General features: G+C 45.6%; 1 protein-coding gene across 1 annotated transcript in view; it reads right to left on the bottom strand.

Moving 5' to 3' along the window:
- Nucleotides 1-11,815, bottom strand: part of prkg2 (protein kinase cGMP-dependent 2) — a 126,756-nt gene extending 114,941 nt beyond the window's left edge. Inside the window, exon 1 of the mRNA XM_068015103.1 lies at nucleotides 11,280-11,815. Coding sequence (XP_067871204.1) covers nucleotides 11,280-11,815 — 536 coding nt within the window. The remainder of the gene's footprint in view (nucleotides 1-11,279) is intronic.
- Nucleotides 11,816-24,569: the final 12,754 nt, after the last annotated feature.

Genomic DNA, 24,569 nt, shown 5'->3' with positions numbered 1-24,569 from the left:
CCCTGAGCTTCCGGTTGCTTGCCATTTCAACACTCCCCCCTGTTCTCATGCTCAGATCTCTGTCCTGGGATTGCTGCAGTGTTTCAGTGAACATCAACGCAAGCCCGAGGAACAGCATCTCATCTACCGATTAGGCACACTACAGCCTGCCGGACTGAACATTGAGTTCAATAATTTCAGAGCATGACAGCCCCCCATTTTACTTTCATTTTTAGTTATTTTTTCTTCCTTTTTTTCCCCATTCTTTTTTACATTTTTCCAATCTTTTTTTTGCATTTATTTCATTTCAACTTAGTTTGTTCAGTTTGTTTACCCACTGTTTTTTTTCAGGTTTGCACTTGCTGCTGTTCAATATTCAGTGTATTAACACCTAATCTGTACTAATGCTTTGTCTTTCAACACACCATTAACATATTGTTTGCCTTTGCTCCGTGACCTTTTGGTCAGCTATGTGGCCTGGTCCAATCTGCACCTTCTCCTTTGTTATCTCTTGCCCCACCTCCACCTCACTTGCTTATAACCTGTGACTTTTCTAATATTTGTCAGTTCCGATGAAGGGTCACTGACGCGAAACGTTAACTCTGCTTCTCTTTTCACAGATGCTGCCAGACCTGCTGAGTGGTTCCAGCATTTCTTGTTTTTATTTCAGATTTCCAGCATCCGCAGTATTTTGCTTTTATATCTGTATCTATCTTGCCAGCTCACCTCTGATCCCGTGTGATTTCACCTTTTGTACCAGTCTGCCATGAGGGACCTTGTCACAAGTTTTACTGAAGTCCACATAGACAACATCCACTGCCCTTCCTTCATCAATTATCTTCGTCACTTCCTCAAAAAACTCAATCAAGTTAGTGAGACACGACCTCCCCTTCACAAAACCATGCTGCCACTCGCTAATACGTTCATTTGTTTCCAAATGGGAGTAAATCCTCTCCCGAAGAATCCTCTCTAATAATTTCCCTACCACTGACGTAAGGCTCACCGGCCTATAACTTCCTGGATTATCCTTGCTACCCTTCTTAGACAAAGGAACAACATTGGCTATTCTCCAGTCCTCTGCGACCTCACCTGTCGCCAATGAGGATACAAAGATTTCTGTCAAGGCCCCAGCAATTTCTTCCCTTGCCTCCCTCAGTATTCTGGGGTAGGTCCCATCAGGCCCTGGGGACTTATCTACCTTAATGCTTTGCAAGACACCCAACACCTCCTCCTTTTTGATAACAACATGACCCAGACTATCTACACTCCCTTTCCTAGACTCATCATCCACCAAGTCCTTCTCTTTGGTGAATACTGATGCAAAGTACTCATTAAGTACCTCGCCCATTTCCTCTGGCTCCGCACATAGATTCCCATCTCTGTCCTTGAGTGGGCCAACCCTTTCCCTGGTTACCCTCTTGCTCTTTATATACGTATAAAAAGCCTTGGGATTCTCCTTAATCCTGTTTGCCAATGACTTTTCATGACCCCTTTTAGCCCTCCTAACTCCTTGCTTAAGTTCCTTCCTACTGCCTTTATATTCCTCAAGGGCTTTGTCTGTTCCCAGCCTTCCAGCCCTTACAAATGCTTCCTTTTTCTTTTTGACTCGGCTCACAATATCCCTCGTTATCTTAGGTTCCCGAAACTTGCCAAACTTATCCTTCTTCCTCACAGGAATATGCTGGTCCTGGATTCTAATCAACTGACGTTTGAAAGATTCCCACATGCCAGATGTTTAGTTTAGTTTAGTTTAGAGATACAGCACTGAAACAGGCCCTTCGACCCACCGAGTCTGTGCCGACCATCAACCACCCATTTATACTAATCCTACACTAATCCCATATTCCTACCACATCCCCACCTGTCCCTATATTTCCCTGCCACCTACCTATACATGGGGCAATTTATAATGGCCAATTTACCTCCCAATCTGCAAGTCTTTTGGCTGTGGGAGGAAACCGGAGCACCCGGAGAAAACCCACGCAGACACAGGGAGAACTTGCAAATTCCACACAGGCAGTACCCAGAATTGAACCGGGGTCGCAGGAGCTGTGAGGCTGCAGTGCTAACCACTGCGCCACTGTGCCGCCCCAATCTAAATTCTTCAGTTCCTAATATTGTTATAATTAGCCTTCCCCCATTTTAGCACCTTCACCCGAGGACTACTCTTATCCTTATCCACAAGGACCTTAAAACTTACGGAATTATGGTCACGGTTCCCGAAATGCTTCCCTACTGAAACTTCGACCACCTGGCCGAGTTCATTCCCCAATACCAGGTCCAGTCCGGCCCCATCCCTAGTTGGACTATCTACATATTGTTTCAAGAAGCCCTCCTGGATGCTCCTTACAAATTCTGCCCCATCCAAGCCTCCAGCACTAAATGAGTCCCAGTCAATATCGGGAAAGTTAAAATCACCCACCACTACAACCCTATTACCTTTACATCTTTCCAAAATCTGTCTACATATCTGCTCCTCTACCTCCCGCTGGCTGTTGGGAGGCCTGTAGTAAACCCTCAACTGCACCCGTGCTATTCCTGAGCTCCACCCATATTGCCTCGCTGCACGACCCCTCCGAGGTTTCCTCCCGCAGTACAGCTGTGATATTCTCCTTAACCAGTAATGCAATTCTCCCACCCCTTTTACATCCCCTCTATCCTGCCTGTAGCTTCGAAAATCCTGGAACATTTAGCTGCCAATAAGTCTCTGTAATAGCAACAACATCATAGTTCCAAGTATTAATCCAAGCTCTAAGTTCATCTGCATTACCTGTTATACTTCTTGCATTGAAACAAATGCACTTCAGACCACCAGTCCCACTGTGCTCAGCAGCATCTCCCTGCCTGCTCTTCCTCTTAGTCTTTCTGGCCTTATTTACTGGATCCCCCTCATTTATTTCACCTGCTGTCCTACTGCTCTGGTTCCCACCCCCCTGCCACACTAATTTAAACCCTCCCGAGTGACGCTAGCAAACCTCGCAGCCAGGATATTTGTGCCCCTCCAGTTTAGATGCAACCCGTCCTTCTTGTACAGGTCCCACCTGTCCCTGAAGAAATCCCAATGATCCAGATATCTGAAACCCTCCCTCCTACACCAGTTGTTCAGCCACGTGTTTAGCTGCACTATCTGCCTATTTCTAGCCTCACTGGCACGTGGCACAGGGAGTAATCCCAAGATTACAACCCTAGAGGTCCTGTCTTTTAACTTTCTACCTAACTCCCTAAACTCCCCCTGCAGGACCTCGTCACTCTTCCTGCCTATGTCATTGGTACCGATGTGTACCACAACCTCGGGCTGTTCACCCTCCCTCTTCAGAATGCCCCCTGTCCGTTCAGAGACATCCTTGACCCTTCAGTGCTTCAGATATTTCTTCCATTTTCCTCAACTGAGGTCTCCACTCCACCATGGTTGATAGGGTCCCCGACTATATCAGTTCCATTTCTGCTTTTGCTCTCACCCCTTCCCCTCCCTCTCAGAATCATGATAGGGTTCTCCTTGTTCTCACCTTCCACCCCACCAACCTCCACCATTTCCACCACCTCCACCGAGATGCCACCACAGATCACATCTTCCCCTCCCATCCACTTTAAGCCTTCTGAAGAGGCAGTTTCCTCCACAGCATCCTGGTCCACACCTCAATTCCACCACCCCCCCCCCCCTTCCCATGGCACTTTTCCATGCAAGTGCAGCAGTTGCAACACCTGCCCTTTTACCTCCTCCCTTCTCATCCTCCAAGGCGCAAACATTCCTTCCAAGTGAAACAATGATTTACTTGTACTTCTTTCAATTCAGTACACTATATTCACTGCTCAACATGCAGTCTCCTCTACATTGTGGAGACAAAACGTAGATTGGGTGACCGCTTTGTGGAATACCTCCGTTCAGTTTACAAGCTTGACCCTGAGCTTCCGGTCGCCTGTCATTTAATTCTCCACTTTGCTCCCACTCTGACCTCTCTGACCTCGGCCTCCTACACTGTTCCAATAAAGCTCAATGAGAGCTCGAGGAACATCACATCTTTCGACCATGCACTTTACAGCCTTCTGGACTCAAAATTGAGTCCACAATTTTAGATCATAACCTCTGTGCCCATTTGGTTTCATTTTTATTTGTTGGTTTTTACTCTCCTTTTCTCTCTTGTTTTTCTCTTTTTGTTTTTGGACAGCAGCTGTTCATGATTCTGCCATTCACACCTCCTCTAGATCCATCTTTTGTTTCTTTACTTGTCCTATTACCACTCCCTTTGGCCTTACACCACCAACCTTTTTGCCATTTAGTCTCTCCTGTCTTCCATCAGATCACAGACATTTCCTTTTGTTCTTCTTCCTACTCTCCCCCCTTTCACTTGCTTAAAACCTATTTCTAAGTTTTCCAAGTTCTGATGAAAGGTTATCAACCAGAAATGTTAACTCTGTTTCTCTCTCCACAGATACTGCCAGACCTGCTGAGTATTTCCAGTATTTTCTGTTTCTATTTAAGAATATGGAGAGACTTGAAGATGAGAGCTAGTATTTTAAATTCAGCATGTTGAAGGATATGGAGCCAGTGTATGACATGACAAAGGAAGTGACATATGTAAGTAAGAGTGTGGGATAGGATACAAACAACTGCATTTTAGAGAAGTTGGGGTTTATAGAGTATGGACAAAAAATGGCCAGCAAGGTAAAACTGAGTTTTGAGATGACAAAAAACATGACAAAAGATTTTCAACAGTAGTGGTACTAAGATGGCAGCAGAGGCAGACATGAATGAGGAATTGAAAATAAGTAACCCTGGTGATAGGGAAAATAAGAGATTTAAAGCTTGGCTCGACATTGACCAGGACACCGAGGTTGTTTAGATTCTTTTTTAAACTGGAGTGAGAGGCCAGGGATGGGCTTAATATCTGTGGTGAGCACTAAAATCCATGGCATCAGTTTTCTGGGTCTGGGAATAATGGGGCAGAATCTTTAGGTCCAGATAGAGGAGTGTGCTGAGGCGAACAGGCGTGAAAATTAGCGCACCGGCCAGCATGCTGGCTTTACATTGCTGTTCCTGCCACTGGCGATTTTGCTCAGGATTGGTGTGTAGGTGGGCCCTGGTAACCCACCTGATATGGAAATGAGGCCAATTGATGTTGTTAACAGCTTATTGTCGGCTCATTGAGGGCCAGTTTGGGATTTAGGTGCGGGCGCACATGTTGCACATTGGATCAGGGACAGACCGGGTGCATGGATGCGGCAACACAGTGGGGAGCCAGTCATGGCAGCATCATAATATTAGGTGGGCCCATAAAAGGGAGTACGGCTGAAAGGGGCACTCAATCCTTGGCACACAGGTGCCATTGGAGGGGTTTGTGACCCTCCTGGCATCGTGGAGCCATAATGGGGTTTCTGTGGGCTCCAGAAATTATTATGAGTGTAGCTGAACACAAGTAAGGCAAGAGCTGGCGATGGGATTACAGTTCGCAGATATTAGGTTGAGCGGCGATGAGGATCGACATCCTCAGAAGCAGAGGCAGAGCCTGGGCATGAGGAGGAAATAGAGAGAAGGGGCAGGAAGGCATTGGAGGCCATAACCACAGTATCGTGTGTACCACCAAAGATAAAGCTACCTGGATGTGTCGGAGAATTAGCACCAATCTAGGCAGATGGTCACTGAGATTTATGCCCTCATCGCCAAAGACCTCACACCTTGCAGCACTACTCGCCATGCCCTGCCAATAGTCGTCAAAGACACTGTGGCCTTGAACTTCTTCATCTTTGGCTTCTTCTGAGGATCAGCTGTGGACCTTAGTGGAGTCTCTCACCCGGCAGCACACCATTGCACATCACAGATCACTGACGCCCTGTTTGCGAAAGCTGGCCGGTACATACAATGTCACACAGATGAGGCCTCGCAGGCACAAACGGCAGTGGGATTTGCCTTCATCACTGTATTCTCGCAGGTACAGGGCATCATGTACAGATGTGGCCATCAAGGCACCGAGTGAGTAGCCAGCGAGGTTCATTAACAGAAAGGGCTTCCACTATCTCAGTGTTTAGCTGGTCTGCGACCACAACAACAGCTTTATGCATGTATGCGCTCACCACCTGGCAACTGTCATGATGCCTTCATCCTTTGGCAGTCCAGGGTGCCGCCACTATTCATGCCACTGCCCAAACATCATGGATGGATATGCCTTGAGAGATGGCTACTCACCTCTTTATGCGAGCTGGAGACAGAGGTACAGAGGTGCTACAACCAAAGTCATCTGCTCACAAGGACCACCACTGAGCAGGCCATCAGGCTCCTGAATATGCAGTTCCAGTGCCCAGTCTGGTTGGCTGGCGCCCTGCAGTACACTGCTGCACAGATCTCGTGCATTGCAGTGGTCTGCTGCACTTTCCATAACATGGCCCTCCAGGGGTGTGTAGAGGGTGAGGCTCTGGAGCAGCAGCTCATCTGAGGAAGAGGAGGAGTGGGAGGTTGAAGAGGAGTAGGAAGAGGAGGGGGGAAGATGCAGAGCAGAATGCAGGGAGGTGGCCCAGGTCCGGCGCAGGATTTGAGGGTCTCATCAGGATGCTGTCAAGGTCAGTGAACATCTGACCCAGGCACATTTCAGCTGAGCCCTTCTAACCCAGGAGGACTGTATGCTCTAGAACTCACTTTGAGCTGCCTATGCGAACACTTTCATTGAAGACGCAACCTCGAATGGATCCATTCTTACTGCAAATGAAAGATGCCTCTCTGTCCCGTAGTGTCACTGTCCCCCTTCAAAGACCTTTGCTTCCCTTCGCCATTTCATCCCACTTTTTGAGTTTCGTCATAAAAAAATGGACGCTCACACATCTGGGAGTCATGTCTCAATACTTACAGTGTGTTCCAAAAGTAATAAAGTTCACATTTACAAGTGAAACAAACCCCAATGACCCACTCAGGCCTCTGCCTGACGCGGTGGCCTCCTAAGCCAATTCTAAGCTCCTCTTGTGGCCTCGGATGAGGTGCAGGAAGCCTGCTCACTTGTATCTGCTTGCAGCTGAGATGCCCGTGGCACTCCACATCATCGTGGAGGCACCGCCAAAGGCTGCGGCACTGGCAACAATGCAGGGGCAGCCTCTGTCACTGGGCTCTGCTGCGTAGATGGTCCCTCGGTCAGAGGGGTCAAGGAGGCCGATGACGATAATGGCGCCCTGTGAGGAGTGGTACCCTCATTGGTGACTGCCTCAGCCCTTTGACAACGCTCCGGATGGCTGGAAGGAACCACCAGCTGACGCTCAACTGGAATCCACACCATGCATTATTGCGCCACTGACCATTCCATGCTACAGAGTGTTGCATCCATTCCGTGGACGTCAGTGCACAGATCCTACATCTACTCTGAGTGCTGCTGCATATGGCTAGGAGCTCATGCGTTCAAAACCCTGAGCCATGGTGGCACACATGAACTGAATGGACTCTGTCATTCTCAACCCATGACCCTGAACTGCCTCAGGAAACACAGACAGGTGGGTACTCATCTGTTTCTGCTAGTCTAAGTACAGCCTCCTTTCTTGTAACTCATGAGGCCCTGCATCTGCGCCCAGCCAAGCATGGCTGCGTCTGTCCTCCATGCTTCATGGGAAGACTGCTCATAGCTGCCTCTGCCTCTCTCATCTCCTCCTGCACTCTCATGCCGTGCTCTTCACCCAGTGCTACCCTTTCCAAGCACGCATGATGACCCACTGTAATGAGTGTATCTGCACTGGTGGAGGGTGCGCTTGTAAGATGTGAAAGTGCTGGCTCTGCTGGCTCCGATTCCTGAGATGGCCCCAGTGTCGCCACAGGACTCAGACGTTTCCCTTCCACGACTGACCCTGTGGGAGACATAAGAAGGAGATCATGAAAGCTAGCCTTTGACAGCAGAAGCCTCGTGAATGCTGAGGTTTCCCAATGCAGCTGAGGCATTGGCATGCTGTCAGACAGGAAGGAGTGCATCCCCTTCATCTACAGATCTCATTATTTTTTCAACATCTCCACCAAGTATTCCCATCTCTCCTCCACCCACTTGGTCCTGTGGGCCCACCCTGGTGATTTCCATTGCTGCCTCCTCCATGGCAGTGAGGATGGCGAGCTGGGGCACTCCTCCTCCTGCATGAACCCTCTCCCACAGATTATGTGCCCTCTTCTTCTGTAATGGCAAAAGTGAGAGAACTAAGACACTACTGGCCTCTCTGACCAATCCCAGTGGCTCACTGATATAAGAAGCTGTAAGTAGTACTGCTGCCAAGTCCTCAATAGCGCTAGGTCTCTGGGCCTTGCTGAGAGGTCAGTAAGTATCCTGGGCACACATTTCTCCATTTCTCCCATGTTAAGGAGCACATTGCACCCTCAAGCTCCTCAGCTGGTGTGTATGCCGGAGGTTGAATACACAGCAGCCTGCGATCAGGGTCTCACGTTGCACTCCCCTTGCCAGAGCGAAGGTTATTAAACCTCTTGCAGCACTGCACCCAATTCCTCCACACAACATTTCTGCTGCTCAGTTTCAGGCACCTCCAGCGATGCCTCTTTTGTTTGCCTAGGTGTCGCCCTCTTCTCTGTAACAGCCTCTACCATCACCTCAAGGTCTGCATCAGCAAAGTGAGGGGCAGCCCTGCCCTGGGTGGCAGGCCTCTGTCTCTTCTCCAGTCGCCCTGGTGCTTGCATTCCTACTTCCAAATGGCTGCCTCAGTAATGGCTGCCATAATGCCTTTGAATCAGGACCACAATTCAGCAGTCCCTCCTCCATCCCGCACCCACGGCCACTAATTGACCGCTCAACCTGCCCTCCATACAATTAGCAGCCCGCCTCTGCAAAAACCACGGCTGTGACGACTTCTCTCCTGGGGCAGGGTCAGGACCCAGAAATGGTCCCAACATTGGGTTCCCAACCCCAGAGACAAAATCCTGCTCATGGTGTCTAGGAATTGTTCCAGGGCTATTCTGGGATTTCTACCCAGTTTGCCCCTGTTTGACCCAGTGAATCTCAAATCTGCTGCGAGCAGACAGGTGTTCCCTTGTGGGCCTCCTAAAGACCTCAACAAAGTTATCCAAATGCCATGGAAGTAAGTTATTTTTCTACATCAATTGTCAAACTTGGCATCATCCCTCAGTATAGCAGCATCCTGCTTTGTGTTTCCGACAGGCCAAGTGCCTCTGTTCCATCTCCAGAGATGTGGGCTGCCAGCTCCATTAATGAAAATGACCGTGTCCCTGCAATTTGGGGTGGGGGCAACAGCAGAGTAAATCACCAAATGGGAATCTGAGCTGCAGAACTTCAGATCCTTGATTTTGGACAGGCAGTCTGATGCAGCTATAGGACTGACAGAAATGGTGCAGAGGTAGAGCTCGATATCATCAGCATCCATATGCAAGCTAACTTCATGCTTGGCAGATGCTGTCACGAACAGGTAACATGTAAATCAGGAAAAGGAGGTCAAGTATAATCCCTTTGGGGGACCCCTGAGATGACAGTTCAAAGAAATGAAGTCATTACTACAGATGTGCCCAGATAGGTATGAGTGGAATTATGCATAGGTAATCCCTGCTGGACAAGAGACTGATAGTGAGGGGCACAGTATGATCCACCACTGCAGGTTATGTTACTGGATTAGTAAACCAGAGGGCTAGACTAATAATCCAGAAAATGTGAGTTCAAATATCACTATGGGAGGTTGAGAATTTTAATTCAGTTAAAAAGAAATCTGCCAATACAAAGCTGGTATCAGTAAAAAGTAACCATGAAGCTCTCATAGTGTTCTAAAAACTCAACTGTAATCCTTACCCGGTCTGGCCTATATGTGACTCCTGTCCCATGTTAACACGAACTTCCCTCTGAGTTGGCCTAGCATTCTGTGCAGTTGTCTAAAACTGCTATAAGGTCACACAGATTGCAACAGCTCAAGAAAGCGGACCAACACCATTTCCTCAGGGCACCTTGGGTGGGCAATAAATGCCAGCCTTGCCAGTGACGCACACATCCAGAGAATTGATACAAAAAACACGAGAGATAGCAACTTGTGATAAATATCTCACAGGCTGTTATTTATGAAGCTAAAGCAAGGCCTCATCCGGCTGTCCTTTTGGGTCACAAGCACTTTTTGAAGAACAGGGATAAACTTTCCTTTGTTGCGCTTGAGTGTAAATAATTTAAATGGACAGAAAATCCAGCAAGCTGCGTCACGGGTGTTCAATCCTCCCTAATCAATTTCCCTCTATCCATGCCATAGAGGGGAATATTTACCTCCAAGCATAAAAGAGGAATATCTGTCCCAACAAGTTAAACCTGATTTACGCACAGATAGTAACAACAGGGAGTACTTTCTTTCCAGTGCACAAGCAATGCATAAGGTTTGCTTAGCTTTCATTATGAAAGGTTTCTCAGCATTAGTACTCAATTTCTGCACATGAAACTCTAATGCGGTGAATAATTTCAACCAGTTTTGTTATTAGTGACATAATCATTATTCCTTGATTGTAAATATCTCATACTGAATTTTGTTCTCCTGGCGGGGAGTCCCGCTAATGGGCCCGAAAGCAGGGACTACCCTGCTTCAGTGGTCTGTGGGGCCCAGGGCCACACCTTGTCAGCAGCCGCCAACTAATCAAATTAACCAATCAGAGGGCCGGAAGCACAACACTCTCAGCAGTGCCACCAGGGGCAGTGGTCACTGCTGGGACAGCACCTGGAAGAAGAGGATGCCATGGAAGGGTAGCGCCCTCCCAACCAGGTAAGTGGAGCCTGGGGGCGCCAGGAAGGCAGGCCCCGGAGAGGGGGTTGGTTAGTGAGGGCAGGTGGTGCCGTTGCTGTGGTGGCGGCCATTGGCGCTGGGTGGGGCACACTTCCGTGGGCCAAAGAGTGCCAGAATGGGAGGGCCCCCCCCACCTGCGCCCAGCCCGCTGGGAGGCTGCCAGGCTTTACTTGGCGGTTTCCCCACATGATAGAGGATGGTGGAGGGCCCTCTTGCTGCTGGTAAAATGCCAACTGAGGTGACAAGAGACTCTTAATTTGCCACTTAAGTGGCTCAATTGGCCACCAGACAGGAGATCCATTCTGCCACCTTCCCCATCGCTGGCAAGATGGCATGGCGATGGCAAGACAGTGGGCACTCTACCCCACCACCACCCCCCACCCCCTGCCCCCCTCACCACCTCCCCCCCCCCACCCCCCGCCATGACCTGATATTGATTCTTCTCCAATCAGCTGTTTACACATTTCTGGGATGATCAAAATATTAATAAACAGAAAGACTTCATTACTATAGTATGTGCTTGTCACATTGAAAAATACAATGCAAAGCAACTGTGAAAGGCGTGTCATTACCCTGAATCTTTTCGAACCCTGGCTCTTTCTAAAGAGAATTCCGGCAATCTGCTGGAGTCATACGTCCTGGTAGTAGGTTCTGCAGACACACCCTCTTTAGCCCCTCTCCTTCTGTTGCCAATGTCTTTGAACAAACTGGTGCACTGATTCATAATTCTGTTAGCAGATCTAAGTGGTGAAGGTGATGACTGAAAAGGGGCCCCACACTGAGTTTTAACTACATCCTGCAGTTTGTTCAGTTGAATGCATTTGGCTTGTAGGTCCTCTGTGATTTCAGCAATTTTCTGGGTCTGCCATATCAGTTGGTTTTCTAGTTCTTGTATCCTGCACTCCTTCTCGTGCAGTTGGTCATCTTTTCTTTTATTCTCCAATTCAAGTTCCAGTAATTTGCTTTGCAGGAATTCTGCTGTAACTTTAATATTTGCACCAGTAACAGAGTCTCTCCAAAGCTTTGTGTTGTTACTGTTAATGGAAAGATTCACTCCTTGGCTCCTTGGCTCCCTTAGTTGCTTGGGTTTCATGAAGCCATTTCCCATTTTGTCTGGGGATCTGCAAACACACACACAAAAATTCTCATGAGCTCTGAATCTGTGCAATCTCAGTGCCTGAACCAGTACATGTAGAGAGGACAGAAACTGACTCATATTGATCTTATTGGTTTGCCCTTGACAATGGTAAATGTCAGTTGATAATAACTTAATGCATATGACATTATCACAAAGCAGTAAACCATTTCCATTGTGTACACAAACAAATCTGAATCTGAATCTGCATAACTTAAATCAATTCTCTATTTTTCTTGATAACACAAGGAATGAGAAATGCAGTGTCTAACTTCACTCTTAAGAAATTTGATCCCTTAAAGTGCTAAAGGGACAGTTGTAATTCCATATCATTGAATTGTCAGTAGAAATTCTATGCTTCAGAACTATCTACAAAATACAAGCGTAGTGCCCAGCTTAAGTCACATAACACGACGGCCTCACAAAGAAGTTGTTGGGGCGGCACAGTGGCGCAGTGGTTAGCACCGCAGCCTCACAGCTCCAGCGACCCGGGTTCAATTCTGGGTACTGCCTGTGTGGAGTTTGCAAGTTCTCCCTGTGTCTGCGTGGGTTTCCTTCGGGTGCTCCGGTTTCCTCCCACAAGCCAAAAGACTTGCAGGTTGGTAGGTAAATTGGCCATTATAAATTGCCCCTAGTATAGGTAGGTGGTAGGGAAATATAGGGACAGGTGGGGATGCGGTAGGAATATGGGATTAGTGTAGGATTAGTATAAATGGGTGGTTGATGGTCGGCACAGACTCGGTGGGCCGAAGGGCCTGTTTCAGTGCTGTATCTCTAAACTAAACTAAACTAATATGCCCTTTGCTATCACCTACGTCTTCCACAGTTAGCTCATCTGGAGGAGAGATTGAGTCAGTTAGGATTATATCCGCTGGAGTTTAGAAGAGTGAGGGGGGATCTCATAGAAACCTATAAAATTCTAACAGGACTTGACAGGGTAGATGCAGGAAGGATGTTCCCGATGGTGGGGGAGTCCAGAACCAGGGGTCATAGTCTAAGGATACGGGGTAAACCTTTCAGGACTGAGATGAGGAGAAATTTCTTCACCCAGAGAGTGGTGAGCCTGTGGAATTCGCTACCACAGAAAGCAGTTGAGGCAAAAACATTGTATGTTTTCAAGAAGGAGTTAGATATAGCTCTTGGGTCTAAGGGGATCAAAGGGTATGGGTCAAAAGCGGGAACAGGTTACTGAGTTGGATGATCAGCCAAGATCATAATGAATGGCGGAGCAGGCTCGAAGGGCCGAATGGCCTACTCCTGCTCCTATTTTTTATGTTTCTATGTTTCCATCAGTCAGAATCTCAATCTGCCCCACTGAGTCAGTCTTTTTTAAACAATTTTGCATGATAAACCTTGATTGTTCAGCTTATAGAATTATCTGAACTCTGTGATTTTGTAGGATCTGGACAGTTATCAATAATGAGTAAACATTATTGAACAGCTCCTTCAAATTGACTCCTGAGCTTCAATTTTATGCCTTCAGCAAAATCAGTGGAAAGCCAACTAAGAGTGCACTGAGTTGAATCTATGCAGTCTAGCAGGGTTGAATCATTTTAATAATTAGAATAAGCTCCCAGCACAGCTTTGGCCTTGCCCTAGCATCAACTGTAAAAGGACAGCCAATCTGGCCGGCAACTCAATCTTAAAGGGATATGGCTCCTTAAAGGTAAATGGCTACAAATGCAGACGAATATTGTTGCAATCTCCATAAGGGTTCAAGATGGATTTGATATATTTGTCAGTCTTTGTGAGGGCAGCAGTGTAGGTAAAGATGTGCCAAGCAAAAGTTAATTGAAAACACTGTGAAGGAAAAAGATGTTATAGTGCAGCACGCAATTTCGTTTTAATTGGCTAGCAAAGTGATTGCGCTGCTGCATGAGGTGGGTGCAAGGTGGGTTGCCCGAGATTACCTACCCCAGAGAACTGAATAGCACGGCATCATGTTTATCAGGAGTTTGGGACCAGGCTGAACAGGAACCCAACCCAATGGGCAGGACATCAGTTGTGATCTTCCTGGTGGAGGCCAATTAAGGAACTGCCTCCGGGAGCCCCATCCAATTGTGGGCAATGACAGATCAGAGAAGCAGGAGGCCCAATAAGAAGGCCCGCAGCAACGAATGGCCAGCAGCCCAACAGCAGAAGTGGGCACTTCTGAGGCAGGTAAGAAACCGCGAGGGTACCTTGAAATGGAGGCGCTTTCTGCAGCATTGTGAAAAATTAAAATTTATATAGGGCGACATTGTGGAGGGGGAACAGGATGGCTTGCGGAGGTGGATGTGATCGTCATATCCCAATGGATCTGTGCTGGGGTGATTAAATGGAGTTGGCACTGGCCCCCTGGTCTGCTGCCATGAGGCCACTTCCAGTTACCCGCCAGGCTCTGGCCTCGGTGGAGAGCCCATCCACCGCTGCTGGCCGGGTAGCCTCTGCCATGTTGACCTAGCTCAGGCATGATCGCTCAGAGGTGGAACATGTCGGTAGCAGATCCGACACGCTATCATCCAACTTTGCTCCCAGCCCGCCTCTTTACCCACCTCTACGGGCCTGGGAAAATTTAGTCCCTCCTTTCAAGTGAAGATCATGAAAACAAATAAATAATTGGACAAAACTGGACAGGGCACGTTACTTCTGATGCAGGCAGCATTCAAACATCGTGCTGTCTGCTAATTTGAATGAGTGGAGTAGGCAACCAGCGCTAAGTGCACTTTTGAGCAGGTGTATGCCTGACCGGCGGGCACAAAATTGTGAGGTTCTATCACGTCTTTGCTCTGTCTGGGATTGCAGCTGTAACTGCAGTGGGTGGTAGGTTTCAGTGAGGATGTGCTTAGTGAAGTGGAAACATCTGACACACGTTCCTTGCTGAGTTTCAGGTAGGTGAATTGCTCTCTGAACACCCTGGGAGGGATACGTTTCCTGCTGGGCACCCTCTTCCCATGCTCTTCCTCCCTTTTCCAGCAGCTTGTCCTTCTCTGTGTTGTCTCTGCTTATTCTCCTTGTTGTGTTATAATACAAGGAGAATGCATGCTACTGTTTGGAAGTGCTGAAACCTTGAAGTCAGGACAAAGTCCTTAGCACGTGCTGCACCACTCCCTATAGACTTTAACAACTTTAAAGAACTTTAGAAACCACCAAAAATCAATCAGTTCAGCGCCTATAAGCTTAAAGTAATTGATGATCCCTTTAAATAGTGCTGGTGGGAGGTCCTTCCTGCTGCTGCACGTTCAGCTGTGCAAGTTTAAGAGAAAGAGTTGGCTAGAATGTTGAGTTCCAAATTGAAAGTGCTGGCGTTTAATCAGTGTCATACATTAAATGAAGTAACGAGCTGTTTACTTTGCATAAGTCCAGCAGACGCTCCCTGTATGCACGCTAACGCCTTCACCAAAATGACATATGATGCAACTCACGCTAGTGGAGTATGTGTGCACAAGGGACACCATTTTGTAGCCAAAACAGCAATCATAAGACCAAAAAACTGGGCGCTAAGGAGACGATTTCTGCAGCCCATCACTCCTCAGGTGAGATACCAGAGGACAAGCATCACTCATAGAATCATACCCTAACAAGGAATTACATTTTTAGGAGGGAAAATGGTCAAATACATGAACTTCCTTCTGTGTTTTTCCATGTAGATAACACCTAATTATCCCAAGACATAAATGCACTACATTTTTGAATCAAAACTGAAAGATTCCAAGATAATAAAATTAACAATAACATTTTTTTTAAAAACACCACTGCCTTCTCTGCTTTCTTCGCTCCTTTCACTTTAAAACTATACTTAATGTATTTCTGTTCTTCCATAGCAGGTCTGGATGATTGAGAGAGACAACCAGACAAGAGATATACCGATAAATAAATTGATGCTATAGATTTAAAAGTTGGATTTTTGCGAAGCATAAAATATACAATTTTTCATATCCACTACAATAAATTCAAACTATCTTTTTCAAACACATTAGTGAGTTAAAACAGCTCAAGTGCTGGACTCATACAATTACAGCAGCTAACAGACTTGCCAAAGGACACCTCAGAAAATTGTGGTATCTCAACTTGGCAAATTTTACCAAAATGCCAAACAACTGGAACTTGATGTAATTCTAGCCAGATATCAGCCAGAGAAAATACAAAGGAAACATATAACAGACCACCCAAAACACTCTTCATAAGAATAACATTTACTGAAGTGTCCCATTTACAAGATTGTGATCTCAACCTTGCAAGAGTTTACCTTTGGGATTAGTCATCTTCTCATAACAAAGATGTGCACGTTACATTGTTGCCTCCTACAGGAAAATGAGCTTTAACCTATATGTACCCAAATCGAATTCACACAATATAGTGCACAGAATCAAATAAATGACAGTCCAGAAACCAGATAGTTGGCACATTGCATCTCTGCTGGTGCTAGCTGAGCAAGTAAAGCTGCCTACGCACCTTTTCATAGAATCATAGAATGGTTACAGCATAGAAGGAGGCCATTTGGCCGTCGTGTCCATGCCAGCTTTCTGAAAGAGCAACTCACCTAGGCCTAATCCCCCACCATTTCCCTGTAGTCCTGCAATTTTTTTCTTTTCAGACAGTTATCCAATTCCCTTTTGAAAGTTATGATTGAATTTGCCTCCACCACACTCAGGCCGTGCATTCCAGATCCTAACCACTCGCTGCGTAAAAACATTTTTCCTCATGTTGCTTCTTTTGCTATTATTACAACTGAGGCGGAAGGAGTGCACTATTTATTCTAGTTCAACTTCTCCACGGGTCACAACATATATTTAAATGTTTTCCCACTTACCGATACAGTCATTCATGAACTCTATTTTTATCCCAGAATAAAACACACCAGCTAGGTTTCTTTAAAAACAAGATTATCAGTTTATTATAGAACAAGTCTTAACCAGTAATGAAGTAAAGCATAAACACACAGATTGAAATATTAAAGTTCCCTATTTACCTTAGCCCCTCACACTCTCACACATACACTGGTTAACCAGAAAAAAGGGATTTTTGTTTAGAGCTCCGTTACAAAAAAAACAGACAAGAAAAACACTTAGGCTGAATACTTGCTCATTCTTGAAGTAAAAAAAGAGAAGATATGTAAAGATGTCCTTTGTTTTGTTTTGGTGTCCCAAATGTGTATAGGTGGCTGTCACTGGGATCTTCCTAGAATAGTTCTTTCCAAGTGATGTTGAAGACCAGTTAGGGTAGGCTTTTCAAGAAATGCAGCTACAGAGGCTTCAGATAGGCCTTACAGCAGAAATGCAGCAACGGGGGTTTCAGTTCTCGCACATTAGATCTGCAGGGTTTCTTTAAATACAGGAGGAAAGAGGAGACTGACACATTGGATATGCAGGGTTTCTTTCCAAGAGACAGAAAGAGATGAGCTGGGTTTTCTTGGCAGGCAAAACCAAACAGTCTTTTTTAACAATTCAAAGTGAAACCAAAAACATTCCAAACATCAAGCCCTCTGACCTCTATAAATCTTGACCTGTCACTTTTTTGTAAACATCTCCCCAAGTCAAAACAACAAGCTCCCTGCTAGTATTTTATCTGAAAACAGGTGCCTTCCAGTAAGGGCTTGTTTACAAGCCACTTCCAGCAAGCCTCTGGTGACCTCTTTTAAAGAAAAAACACTGAGTTCAAGATTCCAGATGAGTCAATGTCCATAATTCAACTATAAATCCTTAAAAATATATTGTACAAAAAAATAGAAGCACTCTCGTAACACCATTCACCTTAAATCGGTGTCGTCTGGTTCTCAATCCTTTTGCCCACAGGAACAGTCTCTCTCTATCTACTCTGTCCAGACCCCTCATCATTTTTAACACCTCTATCAAATCTCTTAATCATCTCCAAGGAGAGCAGTCCCAGCTTCTCCAATCTAACCACATAACTGAAATTCCTCATCCCTGGAACCATTCTCGTGAATCTTTACTGCAATCTCTCTAATGCCTTCCTAAAGTGTGGTGCCCAAAACTGGACACAAGACTACAGTTGAAGCCAAACCAGGTTATACAGGTTCATCATAACTTCCTTGCTTTTGTACTCTATGTCTCTATTTATAACGCCCAGGATCCCATATGCTTCATTAACAGCACCAGGCAAACCTAAAAATGAGGTGGCGACCTGGTGAAGCTACAACACAGGACTACTTGTACGCCAAACAGCAGAAGCAGCATGCAATAGTGAGAGCTATCCCACAACCAACGGATCAGGTCAAAGCTCTGCACATGAATGGTGGTGGAAAATTAAACTACGAACAGGAGGAGGAGGCTCCACAAATAGCCCCATCCTCAATGACGAGGGAGCCCAGCACATCAGTGCAAAAAAAAGGCTGAAGCATTTTCAACCAGCTTCAGCCAGAAGTGCCGAGTGGATGATCCATCTCAGCCTCCTCCTGAGATCCCCAGCATCATAGATGCCAGTCTTCTGCCAATCCGATTCACTCCGTGTGATATCAAGGAACAGCTGAAGGCACTGGATACAGCAAAGGCTATGGGTCCTGACAACCTCCTAGCTGTAGTACTGAAGACTTGTGCTACAGAACTATCTGCGCCCCTAGCCAAGCTGTTCCAGTACAGCTCCAACACCGGCATCAACCTAATAATGTGGAAAATTGTCCAAGTATGTCCTATCTACAAAAATCAGGACAAATCCAATCAGGCCAATTACCGTCCCACCAGTCTACACTCGATCATCAGAAAAGTGATGGAAGATGTCGTCGACAATGCTATCAAGCACCACTTAAACAGCAATAACCAATGCTCAGTTTGGGTTCCACCAGGGCCATCAGCTCCTGCCCTCATAACAGCCTTGGTGCAAACCTGGACAAAAGAGCTGAACTCCAGAGGTGAGGTGAAAGTGACATCAAGGCAACATTTGACTGAATGTGGCATTAAGGGGTCCTAGCCAAACTGAAGTTAATGGGAATCAGAGGGAAAATGCTCCGCTGGTTGGAGTCATACCTAGCACAAAGGAACATGGTTGTAGTTGTTGGAGGCGAATCATCTCAGCCTCAGGATATCACTGCAGATGTTCCTCAGGGTAGCATCCTAGGTCCAACCATCTTCAGCTGCTTCATCAATGACCTTCCCTCCATCATAATGTCAGAAGTGAGATGTTCGCGGATGACTGCACGCTGTTCAGCACTATTTGTGACTCCTCAGATACTGAAGCGGTCCATGTAGAAATGCAGCAAGACCTGGACAACATTCAAGCTTGGGCTGTTATGTGGCAAGTAACATTCACACCACACAAGTGCCAGGCAATGACCATCTCCAACAAGAGAGAATCTAACCATCTCCCCTTGACATTCAATGGCATTTTCATCGCTGAATCCCCTGCTATCAACATCCTGAAGGTTACCATTGACCAGAAACTAACTGGGGCAGCCACATAAGTACTGTGGTTACAAGAGCTGGGTCAGAGGCTCGTAAATCTGCAGTGAGTAACCCACCTCCTGACTCTCTAAAGCCTATCCATCATCAGGAGTGTGATGGAAGACTCTCCACTTGCCTGGATGAGTGCAGCTCCAACAACACTCAGGAAGCTCAACACCATCCAGGAGAAAGCAGCCCACTTGATTGGCACCCCATCCACCATCTTCAACATTCACTCCCTCCAACACTGACACACAGTGGCAGCAATGCATACCATATACAAGATGCACTGCAACAACTCACCAAGGCTCCTTTGACAGCACCTTCCAAACCTATGACCTCTTCCACCTAGAAGAACAAGGACAGCAGACACATGGGAACACCACCACCTGCAAGTTCCCTTCCAAGTCACTCACCAAGCTGACCTGGAAACATATCGCCATTCCTTCACTGTCGATGGATCAAAATCCTTGAACTCCCTTCCTAACAGCACATGGATGTATCCACACCAGATGGACTGCAATGGTTCAAGAAGGCAGCTCACCACCACCTTCTCAAGGGCCATTTGGGATGGGTAACAGATGCTGGCCTTGCCAGCAACGCCAATATCCCATGAAAGAATAAAAAAATGTTTTCTCAACCTGCCCTGCAACCTTCAACAATTTGTGTACATATACCTCCTCTGCTCCTGCACCCACTTTAGAATTGTAACCTTTATTTTATATTGCCTCTCTTCATTCTTGCTACTTCTCTGCATTAAATTTCATATGTCACTTGTTCGCCCATTCCACCAGCCTATCCATGCCCTCTATCACTATCCTCCTCACAGTTCACAATACTTCCAAGTTTTGTGTCATCTGCAAATTTTGAAATTTTGCCCTGTACACCCAAGTCTATGTCATTAATACATATCAAGAAAAGTAGGGGTCCTAACACCAAAACTGGGGAACCCCACTATATACCTTCCTCCAGTCTGAAAAACAACTATTCACAACTACTCTCTGTTTCCTGTCACTCAGCCAATTTTGTATCCATGCTGCAACTTTCCCTTTTATTTCATGGGCTCTAACTTCACTGTCAAGCCTGTTGTGTGGCACTTTATCAATGCCTTTTGGAAGTCCATGTACACATCAAGTGCATTACCCTCATCAACCCTCTCTGATACCTCATCAAAAAACTTCAGTTTCCTTAATTAATCCATATTTGTCCAAGTTAATTTTGTCCTGGATTATCATTTCTAAAATCTTTCCCACCACCCGGGTTAAACTGACTGGCCTATAGTTGCTGGGCTTATCCTTACATCCTTTTTTGAACAAGGGTGTAACATTTGCAATTCCCCAGTCCTCTGGCACCACCCCTGTATCTAGGGAGGATTGGAAAATTATGGAATATCCTTTCACATTTTTCTTTTTCAACTATTTATCCAATCATCTTTTAACTAATATTTGCTATCGTATCTGCTCCAAGAGCTGCTTGTGGAAAAGAATTCAATCTTCCAATATAATATTCCTTCATTCATATTAAATCGGGATTCTTTCCTCTCCCATGCGAGTGCCCTTTACAGAAGAACGTTGCATTTATATTAGAACGTGTTCCTTACGCAGTGTTTTTTTATCGACCATTATATCATTCGAAATACAGATTTAGTATTCATGAAACACTAAAGAAGAGTGTATCTTAAAGAAGTACATCTTACAGAAGTGTTACAGGACAGTGTGTCTTAACCAAATCTAATCCCATGTGAAAGAGTTTACCCGAAAGGACAATACCTCATCCAACATTTCTGCCTGTACAGAAATTGTATCTTGAATAAAGGTGCTCATCCAAGAATGTATTGTACCCGAAGGAAGTTAGAGTGCACGTTGCAGAGGAGTTTCTTACCTTGTACTGGCAGATGCTCCTTACCCGCTACAGATGCGGTTTGTTTCCATGAACTCCAGCCGCACTGAGCGCGATTCGCAGGTCCTCCTGTGTCTCTGCAGGGAGTGCCTGCATGGTGCAAAGCTCGAAACTCTAACCCTTTCACAACCAGAACGCCCCACCGTAAATATGCACATTGATTTTGCGGTTAGACAGGGGATAAACTGTAAGCAGGAGTGTCAAACGTGCCCGGGTGACATGTCGGTGGCAGTAAAGGTGCCATGTACCCAGCATTGATCCATCACAACGAACGGCTGCACCGAGTCTTTCTCACCAACCGGACCTCTGAAGCCGCTTCCAGCAGGAACGGCTTGAAGTGGTTCCAGATCTTAAATAAGACCAGAAACAGGGTGGTCGTTTAATATCACTTGCACATCGGTATTCCGAAAGCTGCTAGGAACTGCTGAGTTGATCTCGCAGAGAGCCGGCACAGGCACGACGGGCCGAATGGCCTCCTTCTGTACTGCAACCATTCCATGACTGTACGATTTTGGTCCTTGCGCTCCCTGCTTTGGTTATTAAAGCTTTCCAATGTAATTCTATAGGATAGTGCATTAATGACAGAAATCTCTGTATGAGTTGAGGTGGTTGGCGATGAAGAGCTTATGAGCCTGAGCACTGCTCCTATCAGGGAACTGAGGGTGACACCAAGGGCACTGGGTGCTGATGAAGGTGGTGCTAACAAGGTGGGTGCTGCCCATCTCCTCTATTGCTTACTCAAGAAGATTAGTGAGAGCTGCAGTTTCCCTTCATAGTCTCAATGTAATCATGTTTACTGAAATTGCCATACTATTATAGCCCTGTAAAAGTGACTGTCAATAGTATTAGAATGCTATCTTTTAATCCTATTTCCACCCCTCCTAGTACCCCAGTATCCTCTGGCTGTGGGGAATCTCAACCACCCGCAATGATAAATGGACAAGCTCAGGCACACTGCCCTGCCCTGATTTTTCAATATGTGCGGTCAGTGACCAAAATTCCCCCACCACAAATGTGTAATCAGAAAATTATCGCCATGAATCTATCACCCTTCATTACTTTACCCAAGGAACTTTTCTTCATGTGTTATCTTTGATAATATGTTGGCAGGTTCTCCTACTGTGGTAGCCCAGTCCTGATCTTCACCAATATTCACACATTTCAAAAGATTTTTCTCCCAGGAATAATGAAGCCATTTGTGGTTTCCCTATCATTGTTCCAGCTCACATTTGCTAACACAGAGCAGGCATTCAACCTGCAACTGGATGGGCTTTATGTCTACTGTAGAAAGTTCCTTTACCCAACAGGATATTGGGGGAACCGCTGTTAAAATTTCCTAGTTAATGTTGCCACATTTTTAAAAAATTAGTATATTGTTGTTACAACCAGGTGAGGACAGGGTCTCGGGCTTCCCTTTCACCCCTTCTCTGGTTTGACCGCAACAGGGGTTATCCTTTTAACACAGTGATTTAACTTACCACCTCAGTGAACACTTGCTGCTGCTCCTCTAATTATAATTGTAAATGAACCAATCAGGTTTTCTTGAGCTTAATCAAGAAAGATGTAAGTTTATTAACCTTATCACTCTAAACCAGTTAAAATTACTAAAATGCGTGACGCATCCACACTCACATTCATAAGAGAGGCACACACAAATAGATACAGAGGGGAAAGAAAAACAGAGTTGGGAGGTTGGAGTAGAGTCTTTAATAAAAATGGAATTTAAAAACAGAAGTGTAGTCCCAGTGTCCTTAGGTGAAATTGAAGTCTTAAAATCCTTGCTGGGCCACGTGCACAACTCAGGCTTGCTTCTCTGATTCCAGAAAACCAAAGAGCATCTTTATCCATCCTCTTTGTTGCTGACTTTAAGGATCAGTACATTTGAGGTTTAGTTGTAGCCAAGGCTCCCCGAGGACTTTGCTGGAGAGGGAGAAAGAGAGTGAGTTCTTTCTTTGGAGTTCAGTCGCTATCTACTTTTTGAGGCACAATTCACAAACTCTCAGAGTTACACAGCTAGTTATTTCATGTAACCACCTTTTTATTTGAAACAGAAGTTTCTGGAATGATCTTTGCAATTCAATACTGTTCAGACCATAGTTGGTGGTTGGGGTGAGGGTGACTCTTTCAAAGTCAATGGGTGTCAAAGGCTTTTAATGATAAACATTGACAAAACCATTCTAGGTAATTGAATCAGAGACCACCCCCATTGTTCTGGCTAGACAGGGTAATCACCTCTGTCTCCCAGCTGGCCTTTGGCTTCTCATATGCAAATTGTGCGTGGCCATCTTTAGCTGCTCTGTTCTGCTTTTTAAAACTGATTTGTAATAATGTCCAGTAAAAAGTCTCAGGCAAAGTTTCATATGACTAAATTAATATTTTCCATTTGGCATGTGGGATTTCCATCACAATTGTCAAGAAAACATTATATGCCAAATGAGAAATATGAATTCATCCATTGGAAACTTACATTAGACTTTTAATGGAGAAAATCCTCCAGTTAACTTTAAAAAACTGGCAGCCAAGATGGCCACCTCAATTTGCATCGGAAGCACTTTTGCACATTTCAAGGCCCAACCGAAACCAGAAATCTGAGAAGCCCTGGATCCAGAAAAATGGCTTGCTCTAAATAATTGAATTACCTAGGATTGCTTCATTAGCATGGCAATCAAGGCAATCCTGACACATTGACTTTGAAAGATCAAACCCCTCCAAGTGTAAACATTGACATCCAGGAGCCTGTGGAGCCAATTCAACCTTGTGACTCGTTAGAATGTTTCAGAGAATACCCTGAGGCAATCATATGACCGCCCGCCATCTCTGATAAAACTGGGAGTTTTTTTTACACAGAAAAGAGACAAGCAGTAACTGAGACTGCAGCAGCAGAGAAGGCCGTGGTGTGCCTCCCTTTATCTCTTTCTCCCTCTCCAGAGAACATCAAGTTTGAAAACTGTCTGCGACTGTGCAGCCGCCAAGCCTACAGACTGCTACAACCAGAGACCAGAGTAAGAGAGCCACTTCGAAGTCTGTTTCCATGAAAACCCTGAGCAAAGCAGGCCAGCCACAAAGTGCACTTTGAGCAGCCACAGACTTCAAGAATACAATTTCAGCTGAAAGACCACCAAATCATCCAACCTCAGACTGTATTGAACTTTAATTTATTCTGGACTTTAATCCAACCAAAATCCCTATTTTCCACTCTGTAAACTATTTTTGTGTGTATGTGATCCTCGTGTGAATGCACGCGTGAATATGTAGCATTTTTAAGATTGTTTTTACATCGGGTTTAGCTTGTTGAATATAATAAACTTACCTCTTTCTTGTTTAAACTAACGAAAACCTGTCCCATTGGTTCTTTCATGATCACATTAAAGGAAAAAGGTAAAACACTCACAGCACTGGTAAGCACAACCACTGTTTTAATAAGGAATAAACCCTGTTGCAGTCAAATTAGA

The sequence above is a fragment of the Heterodontus francisci genome, chromosome 1, assembly GCF_036365525.1.
Source record: "Heterodontus francisci isolate sHetFra1 chromosome 1, sHetFra1.hap1, whole genome shotgun sequence".
In the NCBI taxonomy this organism is placed as follows: domain Eukaryota; kingdom Metazoa; phylum Chordata; class Chondrichthyes; order Heterodontiformes; family Heterodontidae; genus Heterodontus; species Heterodontus francisci.
The sequence above is the reverse complement of the archived record's forward strand: the minus strand, read 5'-3'. Positions and strand labels throughout refer to the sequence as shown.